This window comes from Mizuhopecten yessoensis, unplaced genomic scaffold, assembly GCF_002113885.1.
Source record: "Mizuhopecten yessoensis strain PY_sf001 unplaced genomic scaffold, ASM211388v2 scaffold7479, whole genome shotgun sequence".
In the NCBI taxonomy this organism is placed as follows: Eukaryota; Metazoa; Mollusca; class Bivalvia; order Pectinida; family Pectinidae; genus Mizuhopecten; species Mizuhopecten yessoensis.
Window position 1 is genome coordinate 761,119 of NW_018407068.1, and position 21,016 is coordinate 782,134.

At 35.6% G+C, this 21,016-nt stretch overlaps 1 protein-coding gene across 5 annotated transcripts in view; it reads left to right on the plus strand.

Annotated features, from left to right (window-relative positions):
- The window catches only part of LOC110453672 (hepatocyte growth factor-regulated tyrosine kinase substrate-like), a 33,846-nt gene extending 13,800 nt beyond the window's left edge, over positions 1-20,046 (plus strand). For 3 of the 5 annotated variants that reach the window (XM_021502728.1, XM_021502732.1, XM_021502731.1), the window contains 11 exons: positions 1,030-1,151; positions 1,273-1,397; positions 1,869-1,953; positions 10,127-10,225; positions 10,832-10,924; positions 11,413-11,589; positions 12,117-12,327; positions 15,020-15,192; positions 16,610-16,747; positions 18,509-19,109; positions 19,410-20,046. In XM_021502728.1, coding sequence (XP_021358403.1) covers positions 1,030-1,151; positions 1,273-1,397; positions 1,869-1,953; positions 10,127-10,225; positions 10,832-10,924; positions 11,413-11,589; positions 12,117-12,327; positions 15,020-15,192; positions 16,610-16,747; positions 18,509-19,109; positions 19,410-19,615 — 2,030 coding nt within the window. In that variant the 3' untranslated portion in view covers positions 19,616-20,046. The remainder of the gene's footprint in view (positions 1-1,029; positions 1,152-1,272; positions 1,398-1,868; positions 1,954-10,126; positions 10,226-10,831; positions 10,925-11,412; positions 11,590-12,116; positions 12,328-15,019; positions 15,193-16,609; positions 16,748-18,508; positions 19,110-19,409) is intronic. The other 2 variants (XM_021502730.1, XM_021502729.1) reach the window with 2 other exon arrangements.
- Positions 20,047-21,016: the final 970 nt, after the last annotated feature.

The following is a 21,016-nucleotide window of genomic DNA, read 5'->3' on the forward strand; positions in this document are numbered from 1 at the left end:
AAACAACTTGTTCTGAATAACCAAAAGGCTTAGGATGTTGATATTTAGTCAGTAGCATGCTGGGATCAAGGACTACTATGTTTGTTAAAGTGAATGACTTTGACTTATATTCAAGGTCACAGGGGTCAAATTTGTTTAAAATCTTTAATCGACCTCTTCTGAATAACCATGGGTCCCAGGATGTTGATACTTTGCAAGTTGCATCCTGAGATGAAAGGCTATAAAATTTGTTTAACATAATGACTTTGTTCGACTTTCAATCACAGGGGTGAAATGTTTAAAAAAAAAATAACAGGTTCTTTTGAATGAATTTTAATCATAAATACTGATATTTTATTTTGCCTGTAGCTTTATTTTTGATCACTTTTAAGGTTACAAGTGTGAGATTTATACCAGGTGAGCGATGCAGGCCCATTGGGCCTCTTGTTTACACAAAAAAAAACTGTTTATCGGAATGCTTAGATTTTCATAAAATCATCTCTACAAAATAACATAACCATCATGTGAAACTTTCATTGAATTCTGATGGCTAATTGCGAAAGGGTGGAGCCTCCTTAAAGAAATACTTATAAGCAGGATATATATTTTTAAAGTCCAAACAGGCATAAAAATAACATAATCGAATATATTACACTTACATGTACCTGCATTTTAAATAAAACTGCATTACCATTAGTTGCTATCCTTCTTCTAATAAGTTTTTAAGAACAGTCTTAAAACGGTTTACTTATTAGTATAGATTAATGGAGAATATATATATATATATGTTATACATATGAGATATAAAATATGTTATGTGACAAATCGCTTACTGATTTTACTAATATACTGATATACATGACCAAGGTAGATAGAAATTAGGTCAAAATAAAGACTGTTACCCTGGTACTTGAAAGATTCAAGAAATGTTAGATCTAAATGTGAGATTATCAATTTAACGAATATACACAATAATGATAATACAACCTAGAAACAGTATGGATAGGTGGGGTAAATGATACAGACATAAATATGTGGTTTATTGTTAAGGGTACACCTTCCCAACACTGAAGGAGGCAGATGCCATGTTTACTGCAGAAAAGGCCCCAGAGTGGAAAGAAGGTGACGTGTGTAACCGCTGTAGGACAAAGTTTGGTACATTTAACAGACAGGTAACTCAATTCTTCTTCTTATATATTGCTTAAAATTTGAGCAAAATAAAACCAAAATCAGTCGTGTTCATAAAAAAAACTATTATTTTGAAATTAATGAAATGTGTTGTTTTTCTTACAGCACCACTGCAGGAATTGTGGTGAAGTTTTTTGTTCCAAATGTTCGTCTAAGAATTCCATCATACCCAAGTTTGGAATTGAGCGAGAGGTTCGTGTCTGTGATTCCTGTTACGACACCATCAACAAGTGAGTCAAGTTACCGGTATTGGAATGCATTTATTTGTCAGTTGTTGATGATTCAATATAAAAGGCCTAAAATAATACGTGTTTTTCCTGGCAACCTTGTCTACCCTAGGTCTATCCATTGGTGCCTACAAGTCCTAGCCCCTGCAGTGTATATCATGCACAATACTGTATGTAAAAAAAAATGCTTAAAGCCAAATATTTGCCTAGCTGCCCTGTTTTCTATATCAATACTGTTCATTGATGATTACAAATGTTTATGTCTCAATATGATGTTTCTTCACTCTTTATCTGATCAAAGACATCCACTTAATTTGAACCTAATACCTGTCATTTAAAGAACATTGATTTAATCTTAATAACCACTTCTAAAATAAATGTGTAACATACCTAAACAATTTTAAATGATGTTGTAAAGTTGGGTATTTATGTAATAAGCTTTAAAACTAGTATCATATTGCCTATGAATTCCAGACCTGGTGCAAAGAACAGTGAAGGTGGGGAGGATGATCTGCCTGCTGAGTACCTGGCAAGTCCCCTGTCGAAACAGCCCCAGGTAGTAAGTTCTCCTGCTGCTACTAATATCTTCTTCCCAGGGATGTTCTTAGCTCAACCAATACCATCCAGATACATATCATTTGATACAGAAGTAATAATAGTCTCAAGATATTCAAAAAATGATAAATGGACTTGTAAATTTAAACAATGCTAGGTAAGAGCAATTGAAATATTGATCAGCTGAGAGGAAAGTGTGAATTATCACAGAAGTTAATTAAATGAATCAACAAATATGTGATGGTGAAAAACTGAGACATCTATTTACGTTGGTTAAGCATCTAAGAATATTTCTGTAGGTTATTGGGTTCTCCTGATGCTTACTGAAACATATATTCCAGTGTACAATCCTATACATGCATTTACGCTTGGTTACTTGGCCTTTTGAAAATAAATCCCTTTTTGTTCCTTTTTATTTTCATGATAGTGTATGTAAAGAGCTTAATATTTCTCCTGAAAATGTATTTGAATGCTAGCTTTAGAATTGGTCGCTGTACCAGCCATTTTGAGGGGTTTGCACATGGATATAAATAGTCTGTCTACTTTGATTGGCTCGCAAACATACTTTACACGCAGTGATTGGTTACCTGGGGTACATTCGTGTATCCAGTTGAAACGGTTGAACCGGTTGAACCTGTAAAGAAAACGACAGGTACAGATTTGGACCGAGGCTGACCTCAGGAAAATTTGGTACGTGTAGATTGAGGGGTCCAGACGTATCTGACCGAAACTAAAAGGCTGACTATTGCCAATTTGCGTTATTTCTTTCTTAAACAATGTCAAGTCACATGTAATTTTTAAGATACGTTATGTTATTTAGTGGACGCGTGAGAGAAGGATATAATATTCTTGATTCATTGTTATTTATTCTCCGAAACTGTGGATTTTTAGCTCTGCTTATAGAACGGTCTAAGTATGTTCGTTTATCGTGGAAAATTTCTGCGCCACACGTACCGTTTCAACCGGGATATGCGAATGTAGCCCTGCTGTCTGTGATGTCACCATTCGTAGAGGCACAAGTGGGGAAATTAATTGCAAACAAAATGTGATGTATAAAGTCAGAGAGATCTGCATGTTTATACAGGATTGTTGGGCATTGTTCTGTTATTCCACGCCGCCGTTGTTTGGTTATGGTCGGAAATTGATAAAATCAGAGAGCTCCGAATTGGCATATGTGTGTCATTTCAGGGTCATACTAATACCAGAACCAGACGGAAAACCAGGACCAAGTGCTTTAATGTGTTTCTTTCATGTTTTTAAATGCAACTACCTTAATGAATTGATGTGACATGAATAAAAATGTATTTTAGCGCAAGTTTATATAAAAAAGATATACATTGCATTATAATTTAAAACAGAAATCCAAAACATACCAAAAATACCGATCCTGACATTACCAGTCCTGGTTTTAGTAAGAAAGCAAAATCACAAAAGCCGTAATAACAAGTAAAAACAGTATTTGAAACGTATCTTTTTTTATTTTATTTATACATTTAGTATGGTGTTCTTGTATTTCCTACATGAAATAACAACATAAAATAAGCTTTAAAATTGGGTTAATAATACTTAAAATAAATATTTGGTCCCGGTTTTCCCTGTCCTGGTTTTACTAATGATTGTTTTGGTCCTCGCAGGATTTAGGTCACTAAATAAAAAATATTTTCTTATTTATGTGTAAGTATTAATATGTTCTTTTAAATTATATAACAGAAAATTTTTCTAACTTGCGCTATAACTTTTTTTTTTTTTAAACATGCTGGTCCGGACAATCCGGTTCTGGTATTAGTGTGACCTGCTATCTTACGTCGTAATTGTCATTGATCCTTATATTCTAAGTAGTACTATTCATTGGTTGCATGCTATATTCATTTATCTCTTTCTCATTGGATAGTGATGCCCCTGCTAGGGCATTTACACTAAATCACGTCATGTATATATTATGTAACAGGGTTTGTACAGGTCTTGAAAAGGCCTGTCCCTCAACTGAGGAATAATCCTGCAGTTATGCGACGTAACCTTGTTCACAGCATGCGTATGAGAGAAACTCCACAGTACCACCTGACCAACAGGTTAACAGTTGTCCGCTCGTGGACGCACTCACCACCAAATTATATATATTTTAAATAAACTCTCAGCATAACTACGCGAGCTTCTACATACCAATCTATCTCAAACTTTACTATAACTGCTTACTAATAAATAATTCTGCTGGTAGCCCTCGCAGCTTTTTGGAAAGCTAATGCTTGTTTGATTTTATAATTATTGTAATTGTCTGCAATAAAAATTCTGGTTAGTAAACAAGTGAGGTATAAACATGAATCAAATCAGAAATAAATGTGTGTGATTTACAAAATAGAATTGATAAGGTTTTTTTAGGATTCCTTATGTCATGGTTAGAGGAACTTACCCAGAGGGGTAACAATAAAAACTTTATAATCTTACCAAGAGGGGTAACAATAAAAACTTTATAATCTTACCCAGAGGGGTATCAATAAAAACTTTATAATCTTACCCAGAGGGGTAACAATAAAAACTTGATATTCCCAATTTCAGGTTAAATTCTCCCAGTTTGATAACCTTTGAAAATATGGCTGTATTGTGTTAAATAATCCAAGCTCTGTATACGTATACAGTATAAATTTTGTCAATAACATAAGATGGATATGTACCATAATCATTTCACAGTATCATGTACATGGATTCTGCAGCTTTATCTAATGTGCATCCAACACTTTCTCTTTAATTTCATCTGATCACTAAGTTAAGAATACAACCTTACAACAATGGCCTTCAAATACTGGTAGCAAGAATATTTTTCTTAAATTTCTTTTTAAGAAGGAAGATTTTTACCAAAGAAATAAAGATCATCCTTCTGTATATGTGTTGTTATTATTTTAGTTTAAAAACTAAGGTATATAAAAACCATGCCAGTGAAACTGCAAATTCAACTCGACAGTGAATTCTAATTTTACTAAAATACTCTTATAATATCAGAAAGCTGATTTTAATCTGCAATGAATAGTTTTTTCACCAAAACGTTGAAATAAGACCTGTTGAAATGAAAGAACAATATGTACTGTCTTTGGCAATTATTTTCTTTTTGAAATAATTCAAATTCAAATTTATTTATTTTTCAACAATTTTGGCAAAAGTTTATCTGCTTATATTAATCATTCTTGTTGGTCTGGATGATAGAGTAAAAGGGGATTTAAAAATGTGTAACTGTCAAATCTTGAGACTTGGTCAAAGTTCAACAAAATAGCTTCAGATCTGTTGTATATATATGCTATCACAGCGACTTGACACGTTCCTATGACCCAGAATGAAAGGTATGTTTTTTCAGTCTGGGTCATAGCTATAGGAACGTGTCAAGTCCCTGTGTACGCAATATCATGTGGATATGCTCAACGAAACAGTCTAATATGGCAATTAATTGATATAGATATATATGTTTGTGGATTGAAACATTTATGTATATATTTCACACGTATACATTTGCATGTTACAAAAGTCAAGCAAATGAGTTGTCGAATCTTGCACCGTTCTATGATATTGCTTTTCAGTGCAGCGGTCGGTATGGACTGCATTCAAGCATGTGTAATATTCTTCATTTTGCCCTCTTGTTGTCAGAAATACCATTACAGTTCACGAAAATGTGGATAAGTACACATTCAACGAAACATTCAAGTCATGACACATGGTTTGAAACATGTACTTGCAATGTAAATTTTACATTTCCATATACGTGTATGCGTAATCTAAGTTGACAATGCGCTCAAACAACAAATCTCTGAAAAAGATACAATGTTGTACACTGCTTCTGAAATCAAGGACGACACCGAACTCAAACGTTCTATCGACCAATTGACGAGCCAGTTGCAGTGAGTGAAACGCTGAAACAGCTGTTCGGTTTGTGGGCGTGTTCTTTTTTAACATGGCTTGTTGACGCCGCGACGATTTTGATTGTAAATAACCCAAAAGGCTAGGGTGATGATTTTTGGCCAGTAACATATAGGGATGAAGGCTACCAAGTTTGTTCAATTTAATGATGTTGACTCATAGTCATGACTCAAGGTCACAGGGGTCAAATATGCTAAAAAATTAAACAGTCTTCTGAATAAAAAAAATGCATTCCAAAGTGATATTTGGCCAGTAGCATACTCCGATAAAGACTTATCAAGTTCGTTCATGTGAATGACCTTCACCTACTTTGAAGGTCACAGATGGTGAAATGTATATAAACAATGTTTAGGGTGGTGCTATATGGGAAGTTGCATGCTTGGCTGAAGGGTTACGAAGTTTGTCCAACTTAATGACCTTGTAAGACTTTCAATGTCATAGGGGTCAGCTGTGTTTAAATTTGTTAACAAGTTATTTTGAATGAGTCATATATCCTGATATTTTGCCTGTATCTATATTTTTGTCTACTTTCAAGGTTATAAGTGTGAGATTAATACCAAGTTAGCAATGCACACCCATTGGGCCTTTTGTTATTTATCTGCTTACACAAGCCACTAATTCTGGCAGATTCAGGAAATAGTGTCAGGAAAGGAGGATGCAGCATCTGGAGGAGGGTTTTTCCTTTAATTAATTAATCATCATATGTTGTTAGGGGGGGGGGGGGGGGGGGCAAGAAAATATTTAAAATGTAAAAGAAAATGTCAGTGACATATATTTCATATACGATGGGATTAAAATATGCTTAAAATGCTCGGAGATGTGTAGTACACATCCCTGAAATGCTTCAGCAATGTATAAAAAAAAGTCAAAGTCAACTTAATGGGGAGAGGATCAGTGTCTCCTTTGGTTTCAATTAAAATTAAAAAGATGGTTACTTTGCAAATATTTAAAAAAAAATGAATTTCAACTGGTGACAGTGAGCTATTTTTCTATCTTTCTTAAAATTTGGAAAATACATTTTAGGCCTACAGCCTACTGTACTCATTTTGGACTAAGATTTACTGATTAGTGATGACTTTGGTCTTTCAATGTAAATGGTGATACATGTATTGCATTCTGAAAACTGTCTATTGTGAATACATGTTTTATTTCTATGGCCGTATTGACGATTCATATTATTGATTAAAATTGTGTCCCTATGATAATTTCGACAGGTTTCTTTTTCAAGAGTTGTGTTCTGTAAATATCTTTTGAGACAATCCTCGAAGCTGGATCGCTTACACGCTTTAACAGTTGTGGAATGCGTACAAATCATTGTGACGACTGTGACTAAATTCCAAGATGGCGTACAGGGTAAATAATATTGAATGTCAAGAGACGAAAGCATGATTAGAAGTTCACCTACTGCTGTTGGTAAAGTTTTTTAAACAAAACTATTATGTCTTTCAATCATGTTCTTCTGTTTGATAGCATATTTTGTGTTAAAGAGGGATACAAATACCTAGATGACCGTTTCCGCAATGTTATGTTGACAGGTGCCCTCGGGGTGCGGATTGGCACCGACTCATTCAATGTGACAGTGTTCTTCGCTACTCAGAATAACTCTGCGTATATGTCTTTATCTATGACAAAGCATCATCGTACACATTTTCATTTTAAAAATGCCTAAGACATCTGCTTTCGACATGTAGAGACTATAATAATTTCCATATAAAGTATATCCATATACATTACTTTAGGTAATATGGCTTCTGCTCATGACATCTATCTATCTATGTTATACTCCACAGAGACCAAAATGGTTTTATCCCTTGCTGAGTTTGTGATTAAGATATATTCTTATATTTTTTCATAGTGGTTTTATACATTTTACACTCATGATTTAAATAATTAACTTCATTTTGCAAAAACCATTTTCATGAATTACAATTTAAAGAAAGATTTATGAAGGTGAACTTAGGTCTAACTCTATGTGATCAGGTCTAATACACTCTGCCGATTGAGCTATATAGCTGTTAAGACCTACAATAGCTCTATTGTCCTATCTGAAAGAGGCCTTTTGAGCTTTTTTCATGTCATTTTCTTTTTTTAGGAAAACGAAACAAAGTCGCTTTTAAAAGAAGATTTTATCATTAGCTAGATAACAAAAGACATCAAATATAAGTACTCTTTTAAAAAATAATGATGAAAATTTTACAAAAAATTAACATTTTAAAATAAACATCTAAATGTATACTTTTTTTAGTCAACATTACCATAAACCTTATTGTTTTATGCGACTTTGCTTTAATATAATGAAAATTGAAACCTGAGAAAATATAGCTAAATACAGCTATAATTTATAGGTGAATATAGCTATATATAGGTCTTTATAGCTATACAACTCAATCGACAGAGTGTACTGGACCTGGTGATAACACCTTGTATTTTCACATATAACTTTATTTCTTCAGATTTTCATTGATTTTGAAAAATAACTTAGATTTATTAAATTATACCCTGAGGAATGCATTTCAAGCAAAAGAGAATATAGTTCTTTTCAAGTAAATAATAAATTGCTATAAATAATTAGATATCACTTATAGTCTGTTAAAGGGACTTTTTTGACTGAAACATGCTTCTTTTTTACCATGTCACAAAAACCTTCATAATAATATAGTTTGACACTCCTCCATATGAACATTGTGTGCCAAGATGTTGACATGAGTCTTTGTTTTTTGGTGTTTTTAGTTAGATTACTAATGAAGAAATCATTAATAGTATGGCTATACACTTTAGTGATAGGTTGTTGATATACTTCAAACTACCTGAACATGTGCAAAGATTCATTTTTGTAAATAAAATATCTTCCCAGTAAAGACAACATAGGTAAATTCAAGGTCACAAAACATCATTGAAATCAAGTACAGGCACTTATTCTGAATCAGTAGCATTATCCTAGAACATCTCAACTATATACATATGTATTGGTATATGTATGTTTAGCCAATTATAAATATATACATACTAAAATCCTGTTTTGTGTATAGGCTACATTTTCAAATTCAACCAATGGTGCCCTCTTCTGTGCATATAGATTTATTCAATACAATACATATAATTTCAGTTTGCAATGTACATCTGTATGCTATAAATTTAAAGTAACAAGAACTTTACCACACAGTATACACTATGTTGTTTCCCACTGGTTGTGGTGCTATTTTTGTTAAAGCTATATTTATCATCGGTTTTCCCTTGAGATAAAAATGTCATCAGTAGTCATCAGATTTTGGTCATCTTGATATAATGTATCTGCTGTTTTTTGTTAAGAGAAATATGTTTTTGATATCTTACTGATTTCAAGGGCATTATTTGACTAAATAACCCCTTATAATGTCATAAGCTCAATACATATTACTTCCTATATGTAAACTGTTTTATCACATTGTTTTGATGTACATTACAACAAAATCCTTTACTGTTAACTTTTAAGTAGTTTTGGACATTACAAAATAGTTTTGAATAGTACACACACATTGTTAACAACTACCAGGACATTTCCCCTAACATTGTAATGTTAACCACTACCAGGACGTTTTCCCCTAACATTGTAATGTTAACCACTACCAGGACGTTTTCCCTAAATTGTAATGTTAACCACTACCAGGACGTTTTTCCCTAACATTGTAATGTTAACTACTACCAGGACATTTTCCCTAACATTGTAATGTTAACCACTACCAGGACGTTTTCCCCTAACATTGTAATGTTAACCACTACTAGGACGTTTTCCCCTAACATTGTAATGTTACCCCCTACTAGGACGTTTTCCCCTAACATTGTAATGTTACCCACTACCAGGACGTTTTCCCCTAACATTGTAATGTTAACCACTACTAGGACGTTTTCCCCTAACATTGTAATGTTACCCACTACTAGGACGTTTTCCCCTAACATTGTAATGTTAACCACTACCAGGACGTTTTCTCCTAACATTGTAATGTTAACAACTACCAGGACGTTTTCCCCTAACATTGTAATGAAAACAGGATACAAAAAGTTGGTCACTTGACTCATTTGTTAGTTTACTACTGCTGCTAATTCAGTTTCAGTGTATTTGTATGTCTTGAACTAGCTATATAGATTCAAACCATTTAAGTATATAGATGCTATGGGTAAACCAGCACTTTGGTTGACAGTCTTCCTTCCTCATAGTGTGTTCCTTGTGTTAATGTCTCCCTTGGATGAAGTTGAAGTATGTGTGGTTTTGTTGCATATTTTAATATTGATTTTTCAAGGTTCCTCAACAGAAGACTGAACAAGAAATACAGGAGGAGGAAGAATTACAGCTGGCCATAGCTCTGTCTCAAAGTGAACACGAGACCAAGGAAAAGGAGGCAAGTCATGGAGCATTAATGCTATATATATAGCAGCTATTCATTAAACTGTCATATATAAAATGGAGCTGCTTTGCAATTTCAACTGAGCTTGCATTGAATTGCCACTAAAAAAGTCAGTAAAAAAGCATATTGTGTTCAGTAAGGTAATAGGTTCATGGAGATATGGAACAGCAGACTGACAGATAACGTGATTAACTCCCTGTAAAATATAAATCTATTGCTTCAGATACTGATTTAGTCACCCAGTGTTCACAAATATACACAGCATGTTGAATCATTAACGCTGTTACAATTTGTGAACTACCTGAAGTAATTTCTAAAGAAGTTGTTCCATTTTCATCAGTACACATGAAATATATGTTCCAACTCGGTATGATACACATCTGTGGTTCATCATGCATTACTACTGGAGAGGACTCGCCAATTCGACTATTCATGTCTGTATTCTCTTTTCTGTATCACACCTGTCCTTCAGTTTGAAAAGTTTGTCTTGGGGTATATTGTCTATACAGATCACAAGGCGTCATCAACTTTATCATAGCTTAGAGATCTTGATAATGAGGGTCCCTTTTTTATGATGACCAAGATTTTCAATTGTTTCAGAGGTCACGCCTGAGGAAGAACTACGGTCTGTACAGTAGCAGTACTAATGACAGACCAGCATCACCAGCCTCCGAACCAAAGGTCCAAACAGTGGTCAGCATTTCTTTTTTATTTGTTTTTCTACATCATTGTTTGAAGTGTATATTTGCACATCAACACATTGAACCCTCAGATCTTCATTCCTGGTTTTCGAAACATTCATCTATGGCCAAATCTTGTTATTGTGATGTATTAAATTTTTCTCCTCTATTCAAAAGAATCAATTTCATGATCATACTCTGAAAACCATGGGTAATTGTACATTATATTAACATCATTAGCACACATGAATATTGTACATAACTTCCTACAGTCAATCATAAACACCTTTGTGAGGTATGTTTCTAAAATTGTATAAGAGAAAGGATCAAATTCAGTTATTTGACCACAAATCAATCTAAATTAATGTTACCTCAGTAATCACTTTTCTTGTGTTATTTTTTTGCTTTCATTTCCCATACATGACAAAAAACAGACTTGGATATCTGTGTTCATTATTATTCATCATATAATATTCAAGTATGTGACTGTAACCCTTTCAGACTGTGTCTGCCCCTATGATAGATACATCGGATATGGATCCTGAACTTGCTCGCTATTTAAATCGTAATTACTGGCAACAGAGATCGGATGACAGTAAAGGCCAAGCACCCACTACACAGCCTTCCGCCCCAGTGGTTGCTGCAGAGCCCAAAGTGGCTGGAGGGAAAATTCTTGAGGTAAGGTCAGACGTTATACTGTGTTCTTATCACTTAGCTAGAATTGGGGGTGACTAAAGATTTGTTTTATGTCAATCGATCTTTAAATAACCAAAAATATGTAACTTGACTGTAATACAGTAAAAAAAGTTGGGTGTACACATCAACATCTGATTCTGATCATGTGTTGTGTTATGTTTATGTATCACTATCAGATCAATATTACATGGGATTGTTCTCCACAGCACTCGCTAGATAAGGAAGTTTTATACACCAGTTTCGCCAGTTATGGCTTGTCAGGGCAAAGCGACAACCAAATATAGACCAAGAAGTACCCTGAAAGTGATACCCTGTACATGTGATGTATTTTTGTAAAGTTGGATAAAAACTGAAGTTGTTTTACATAGATAAGTAGTGAATTGTGTAATAGATCAAACTTATCCCCAGTTTTCCTGCTGATCTCGACATTCCAAATTTTTCAAAAGAATTTTCTAATACAGTTAAGTCATGTAACTGACCACCATAAATCAATGAAATACTGTTTTCAGTCCTACCAGAATGGTGAGTCTGAGGATGACCAGGAACAGTTCCTACGAGCTCTTCAAAGCAGTTTGGAAATCTTTGTCAACCGTATGCGTAGCAATTCCCAGCGTGGTCGTAGTATTGCTAATGACTCGTCCGTGCAGTCTCTGTTCTCTGTTATAAGTAACATGCATCCTCAGCTGATGAAGTACACACAGGAGCAGGAGGACCTCCGAGGTAAACACATACATTTTATGCTGGTATATACACTTCAATTTAAATTCAGTTTATAATGGTAAACATTATATTATAAATTAAATTTATACTGGTATACGCTTTACAGTGATGAATTAAGTTTATGCTGGTATACACTTTACAGTGATGAATTAAGTTTATGCTGGTTTACGCTTTAAGGTGATGAATTAAGTTTATGCTGGTATACACTGTACAGTGATTAATGAAGTTTATTCTGGTATACACTTTACAGTGATTAATTAAGTTTATGCTGGTATACGCTTTACAGTGATGAATTAAGTTTATGCTGGTATACACTTTACAGTGATGAATTAAGTTTATGCTGGTTTACGCTTTACGGTGTTGAATTAAGTTTATGCTGGTATACACTTTACAGTGATGAATGAAGTTAATGCTGGTATGCACTTTACAGTGATGAATTAAGATTATGCTGGATATACTTTACAGTGATGAATTAAGTTTGTGCTGGTATATACTTTACAGTGATGAATTAAGTTTATGCTGGTATACCCTTTACAGTGATGAATTAAGTTTGTGCTGGTCTATACTTTACAGTGATGAATTAAGTTTATGCTGGTATATACTTTACAGTGATGAATTAAGTTTATGCTGGTATACCCTTTACAGTGATGAATTAAGTTTGTGCTGGTATATACTTTACAGTGATGAATTAAGTTTATGCTGGTATACCCTTTACAGTGATGAATTAAGTTTGTGCTGGTATATACTTTACAGTGATGAATTAAGTTTATGCTGGTATACCCTTTACAGTGATGAATTAAGTTTGTGCTGGTATATACTTTACAGTGATGAATTAAGTTTATGCTGGTATACCCTTTACAGTGATGAATTAAGTTTGTGCTGGTATATACTTTACAGTGATGAATTAAGTTTATGCTGGTATACCCTTTACAGTGATGAATTAAGTTTGTGCTGGTATATACTTTACAGTGATGAATTAAGTTTATGCTGGTATACCCTTTACAGTGATGAATTAAGTTTGTGCTGGTATATACTTTACAGTGATGAATTAAGTTTATGCTGGTATACCCTTTACAGTGATGAATTAAGTTTGTGCTGGTATATACTTTACAGTGATGAATTAAGTTTATGCTGGTATACCCTTTACAGTGATGAATTAAGTTTGTGCTGGTATATACTTTACAGTGATGAATTAAGTTTATGCTGGTATACCCTTTACAGTGATGAATTAAGTTTGTGCTGGTATATACTTTACAGTGATGAATTAAGTTTATGCTGGTATACCCTTTACAGTGATGAATTAAGTTTGTGCTGGTATATACTTTACAGTGATGAATTAAGTTTATGCTGGTATACCCTTTACAGTGATGAATTAAGTTTGTGCTGGTATATACTTTACAGTGATGAATTAAGTTTATGCTGGTATACCCTTTACAGTGATGAATTAAGTTTGTGCTGGTCTATACTTTACAGTGATGAATTAAGTTTATGCTGGTATATACTTTACAGTGATGAATTAAGTTTATGCTGGTATACCCTTTACAGTGATGAATTAAGTTTGTGCTGGTATATACTTTACAGTGATGAATTAAGTTTATGCTGGTATACCCTTTACAGTGATGAATTAAGTTTGTGCTGGTATATACTTTACAGTGATGAATTAAGTTTATGCTGGTATACCCTTTACAGTGATGAATTAAGTTTGTGCTGGTATATACTTTACAGTGATGAATTAAGTTTATGCTGGTATACCCTTTACAGTGATGAATTAAGTTTGTGCTGGTCTATACTTTACAGTGATGAATTAAGTTTATGCTGGTATATACTTTACAGTGATGAATTAAGTTTATGCTGGTATACCCTTTACAGTGATGAATTAAGTTTGTGCTGGTATATACTTTACAGTGATGAATTAAGTTTATGCTGGTATACACTTTACAGTGATGAATTAAGTTTGTGCTGGTCTATACTTTACAGTGATGAATTAAGTTTATGCTGGTATACCCTTTACAGTGATGAATTAAGTTTGTGCTGGTATATACTTTACAGTGATGAATTAAGTTTATGCTGGTATACCCTTTACAGTGATGAATTAAGTTTGTGCTGGTATATACTTTACAGTGATGAATTAAGTTTATGCTGGTATACCCTTTACAGTGATGAATTAAGTTTGTGCTGGTATATACTTTACAGTGATGAATTAAGTTTATGCTGGTATACCCTTTACAGTGATGAATTAAGTTTGTGCTGGTATATACTTTACAGTGATGAATTAAGTTTGTGCTGGTATATACTTTACAGTGATGAATTAAGTTTATGCTGGTATATACTTTACAGTGATGAATTAAGTTTGTGCTGGTCTATACTTTACAGTGATGAATTAAGTTTATGCTGGTATATACTTTACAGTGATGAATTAAGTTTATGCTGGTCTATACTGCTTCATTTTGTTTGTACTGTTGTGCACTGGTACATTAACTTAATGCACGTAAACACATATAGGTTTATAGCTCCACGCTGAACAAGGTCCTCCGCGAAACTGTAACAGGTCACCCAGATATCAGGGGGATTTACCTGGCATTGGGTCACCAGGTCGAAGTTTCTAAATAAGAACATTTAGCTCTTCAGAGAATAGCTTTAAGGTTTATCATTTCATCAATTGTTATCCTTTTCACTTGCATTGTTTGTCCAGCCCACTACGAATCTCTCCAGGACAAGTTGGCTCAGCTTCGTGATGCCAGAGAAGCCCTAAATGCTCTAAGGGATGAACATCGTGAGAAGAGACGGCGTGAGATGGAGGAACTGGAGCGACAAAGACAGATTCAAATGGCACAAAAACTGGAAATCATGAGACAGAAAAAACATGTATGTATTAGAATAAACCCATTATTCAATATTTTCCTATTTTGATGAAAAAATGACACACTTAATCATTTTGTAAGCTGAAAAATAGCTGTTAACTTAAGATATTCATATTGCACTTAACTAGTCATAATAGAAATAACTAAAATATTTCTGTTAAAATCAACAATCAACAAATAAGGGTGAGACAATTTTTATTGTTTTTCACATTCTGTGCTGAGTTGTAATTCATCAAGGACAGAAATGTGAATTCCATCAGACATGTAACTTTATACACTTACCTCTTACAACTTGCTGAGTGTAACAAAGTGGTCCTCTAATGTTTTAAACTTGTTCAGATATGTAATTTTCAAGAAAGCAAAACAAAAAATGATTTTATCAAAACTTAAAACCTTGATAAAGCATCCTTAATTTACTCGACATCCCAGCTACCGTTAAAGTATTTAAATGTTGCCGTTAACTGGTTTTTAGGTCACCTGAGCTTTAGCTCAAGTGACCTATTGCTATCCGTTTTCGTCCGTCGTCGTCCGTCGTCCGTCGTCCGTCGTCCGTTAACATTTTACATTTCAAACTTAAAGTCAAGTTCTGCTGGGCCGATTGAACTGAAAGTTGGTAGGAATGATCGCCTCATGGTCCTGACAAAGTGTTGTTATTTTTCGGGTCGATCAGAAATCCAATATGGCCACCACGGCTGCCATTTTGGAAAACTATTTCAAACTTAAAGTAAAGATCTACTTGGCCGATTGAACTGAAACTTTGTAGGAATGATCGAATCATGGTCCTGACAAAGTGTTGTTATTTTTCGGGTCAATCAGAAATACAATTTGGCTGCCATGGCCGCTATTTTGCTACTAAGTTCTAATAGGCCGATCTCACTTAAAATTGGTCTAGGAATGATCAGCTCATGGTCCTGACAAAGTTAAGTTAACATTATACTATTTTTTACTCAAATTGGTACATATTTCAACAACAAAAATAAATACTATAGACTCAGGTGACCGTTAAGGCCCATGGGCCTCTTGTTATTTATTAGTATAATTTCTGTATACATCTTCCTGGATATATGGCTTATAACATCAATATTCATTGGAACAAATTGTTATAAAAAATTCAGTAAATATCAATGGTTAGCCGTACTGTAGATACCGTAAATTGAGGTCATAAGACATATTTTTGACATGGACTAAACAGAAAAAATGTTCTGATGTTAAAAATCATATTATGAATGCAAATCGTTGGTGATGTAAAATTGTGAATAAGCATTTGTTATAGGTTAGCAACAACTATGTTCCTTAATGGCTATGGCCTTTTCATAAGTTGACCATTTATTTGGTAAAAGGGTAAATTCCACTATCAAACTTTTAACTATCTCTTTACTGGCTAACTGTGTGTGACATATCTGTGTAATGTATTTGTGTAGGAGTATCTTGAGATGCAGCGACAGCTAGCTCTACAGCGACTTCAGGAGCAGGAGAGGGAAATGCAGATGAGATTTGAGCAGCAGAAACATCTCACTCAGATGAGACAGTACCAGAATTATGGCTACCCCCAGGTTCCAGTAAGTAACAATGGTTACCCCCAGGTTCCAGTAAGTAACAATGGTTACCCACAGGTTTCAGTAAGTAACAATGGTTACCCCCAGGTTCTAGTAAGTAACAATGGTTACCCCCAGGTTTCAGTAAGTGACAATGGTTACCCCCAGGTTCCAGTAAGTAACAATAGTTACCCCCAGGTTTCAGTAAGTAACAATAGTTACCCCCAGGTTTCAGTAAGTAACAATAGTTACCCCCAGGTTTCAGTAAGTAACAATGGTTCCCCCCAGGTTTCAGTAAGTAACAATGGTTACCCCCGGTTTCAGGAAGTAACAATGGTTACCCCCAGGTTCCAGTAAGTAACAACGGTTACCCCCAGGTTTCAGTAAGTAACAATGGTTAACCCCAGGTTTCAGTAAGTAACAATGGTTACCCCCAGGTTCTAGTAAGTAACAATGGTTACCCCCAGGTTTCAGTAAGGAACAATGGTTACCCCCAGGTTTCAGTAAGTAACAATGGTTCCCCCCAGGTTCCAGTAAGTAACAATGGTTACCCCCAGGGTTCAGTAAGTAACAATGGTTACCCCCAGGTTCCTGTGAGTATCAATGGTTACCCCCAGGATTCAGTAAGTAACAATGGTTACCCCCAGGTGTCAGTAAGTAACAATAGTTACCCCCAGGTTCCAATAAGTAACAATGGTTACCCCCAGGATCCAGTAAGTAACAATGGTTACCCCCAGGTTCCAGTAAGTAACAATGGCTACCCCCAGGTTCCAGTAAGTAGAAATGGTTACCCCTAGGTTCCAGTAAGTAACAATGGTTACCCCCAGGTTCTAGTAAGTAACAATGGTTACCCCCAGGTTTCAGTAAGTAACATTGGTTACCCCAGGTTTCAGTAAGTAACAATGGTTACCCCAGGTTTCAGTAAGTAACAATGGTTACCCCCGGTTTCAGGAAGTAACAATGGTTACCCCCAGGTTCCAGTAAGTAACAATGGATACCCCCAGGTTTCAGTAAGTAACAATGGTTACCACCAGGTTCCTGTAAGTAACAATGGTTACCCCCAGGTTCCAGTAAGTAACAATGGTTCCCCCCAGGTTTCAGTAAGTAACAATGGTTACCCCCGGTTTCAGGAAGTAACAATGGTTACCCCCAGGTTCCAGTAAGTAACAATAGTTGCCCCCAGGTTCCAGTAAGTAACAATGGTTACCCACAGGTTCCTGTAAGTATCAATGGTTACCCCCAGGATTCAGTAAGTAACAATGGTTACCCCCAGGTGTCAGTAAGTAACAATAGTTACCCCCAGGTTCCAATAAGTAACAATGGTTACCCCCAGGTTTCAGTAAGGAACAATGGTTACCCCCAGGTTTCAGTAAGTAACAATAGTTACCCCCAGGTTCCAATAAGTAACAATGGTTACCCCCAGGTTTCAGTAAGTAACAATGGTTACCCCCAGGTTCATGTAAGTAACAATGGTTACCCCCAGAATCCAGTAAGTAACGAAGGTTATCCCCAGGTTCTAGTAAGTAACAAAGGTTATCTCCAGGTTCCAATAAGTAAATGGATAACCTGTAATACCAACCACATTGCTATAGAGTTCATGCTATACTACGTATCACTGGTAAAACTGTTACCACAGGCTGCCAGTTAAGACTTAGTTTTTTTTTGTTTCGTCTTTTTTGACAATTTATGACAAACTCTTTGCCTGTTTCACTTACACTAATTTACGTTGCATTTTTCTTCTGCCTGTTAAAATATTGTTGATGTTTACTTGTTTATGTTTTGTAGCAGCAATATGGCCACGTACCACAGATGCCAGGAATGATGCCACCAGCACCTGGTATGATGCAACAGGGCATGCCACCACCACAGCAAGGTATGCCATCTGTTCAGATGCAGACAGGGATACCCCCAGGAGCTAGCCAGGCATTCAGTCCTGGAGGATCACTAGATGGCTCCCCAGTACACCAACTACACCAACAGCCACAGGGCTATGCCCCTCAGGGAGGCATGGTCCCTGCTGGTGCTTCAAACATGGGTGTGGCCCCAGGAAGCATGGCACAAGGACCTATGGTGGCAGGGGGTATCAGTGGGGCACCAACTCAGATGGTCTCTAGTCAACAGATGTACACCCAGCCTGGTTCACAGCCAGGATACAGCCAGGCAGGTGCCCCCTATCAAGCCATGGCCTCAACTATACCAACAGCCAGTCTATCTGGAGCCTACCAGGATCCCAGTATGGCTGGACAGAACTACCAACAGCCACTCCAGTACAATCCCACCTCTTCTCCCCCAAACAGTCTACCTTCACAGGGGGGCATGGTGATGAACCCTGGATACAGTGCACCCCCTGCCCAAAATATGGAGTACCAAGCTTTCAACATGCAAGGTAGGAGATGATTTGTTCACTGCAAGACTTGTTGAAAATGTTTCTTCAACGTTCAAAACTATCACCAATTTAATCATACAACTTTTACATATTGGGATCATTTAACAGCCTAAATATATAGTTTTGTCCAAATCCATGTATAAAAATTCCTTAATGTTTGCCCCAACCTGCCACTACAAATGATCAGCTAATCCAGATTTGGAATGAATATTCAGGGACCTGATAACTTGCAGTAACTAATCTGTTGATTTTTTTTTCTGAAACTGATGTAAAAGTTTACTTTAATTGGTTTTCCTTAAGGAATGGCAAGTGCACTACCTTCGCAGACCCAACAGCAGATGTACAACTCGCCCCAGCAACCACAGTACGTGGGTGGGGCCCCAGCTCACCACCCCCAGGGCCAGTACCAGCAGGGGGTGCCTCCTCCACAAATGGCCCAAGCTGCCCCCTCACAAGCACCTCCACCAATGCAACAGGCAGAGGGAGAACTGATATCTTTTGATTGAGATTAATATTAGAATGAATGCTTTCCTGCTGCTTTATAAGTGGCAAGACATTTCATCACCTGTGGACCAGTAACTTGTGTTCTACTTTCATTTTCCATTGATGCTGCACAGACAGTAGGAGTGTGTTCAACTGTTTTATTGTAAATGTATATGTAAAGATTTCAGCAATTTATTTATTTATTAAAGATCAGCAATCAATTTAATGTGAAGCTTAGTTCATAATCCTTTGAAATGTTTTGTAAGGAAATTACTGTGATATATAAATTATATCTTTGGCAAAGATTGGAAACCTATTAATTGTTTTGCTGTTTGCATTAGTTGTACATGTATGAATCAATGTTAATGATATGTAGTTACATTAATTTGATAATTAGGGCCCCATTTCGGAGATACGGGTGCCCTATAGTAATCACTCTGTCTGTCTGTCTGTCTGTCTGTCTGTCCGTCCACAAATTTTGTTCCTGGCTGATAACTTTGGTATTTATTGACCGATGTACATGAAACTTGGTCAAGATGTTAAGTTCACAAAAATACACATTGAGGTAAAAAGTCAAGGTAAAAAGGTCAAGGTCATTAGGTTCAAAGGTCAAGGTCAAATTTTACATCTTTTCACTGATGAACATTTTGTTATGACATTATGAAGCAAAGTTGATCAGAATTAAACAAGGAGTCAACTGACCAAAGGTCAAGGTCATCGGTTCAGGGTTCAAGGTTAAATTTTGTAGCTTTTCACTGGTGAACATTTCGCTATGACATTATGGAGCAAAGTTGTTCGAAATTAAACAAAGAGACACACTGAGGTAAAAAGTCGAGGTCAAAGGTCAAGGTCATTAGGTTCAAAGCTCAAGGTCAAATTTTACATCTTTTCACTGATGAACATTTTGTTATGATATTATGAAGCAAAGTTGATCAGAATAAAACAAGGAGACAACTGACCAAAGGTCAAGGTCATCGGGTCAGGGGTCAAGGTCAAATTATGTACCTTTTTACTGATGAACATTTTGCTATGACATGATGGAGCAAAGTTGATCAGAATTAAACAAGGGGTCAACTGACCAAAGGTCATTGGGTCAAAGGTCAAGGTTAAATTTTGTATCTTTTCACTGGTGAACATTTCGCTATGACACTTTGAAACAATGTAGCTCAGATTAAACAAGGAATCAATTGACCAAAGGTCAAGGTCACTGGGTCAAAGGTAAAGGTTAAATTTTGTATCTTTTCTTGATGAACATTTTGATATGACATTATGAAGCAATTTTGTTCAGAACTTAACACAGAGTCAACTGACCTTAGGTCAAGGTTACAGGTTTCAAAGGGTCTAGGTCAAGTTTTATATTTTCACTGATGAACATTTTGTTATGATATTAAGTTGGTCGGAATGAAAGAATAAGTCATCTGACC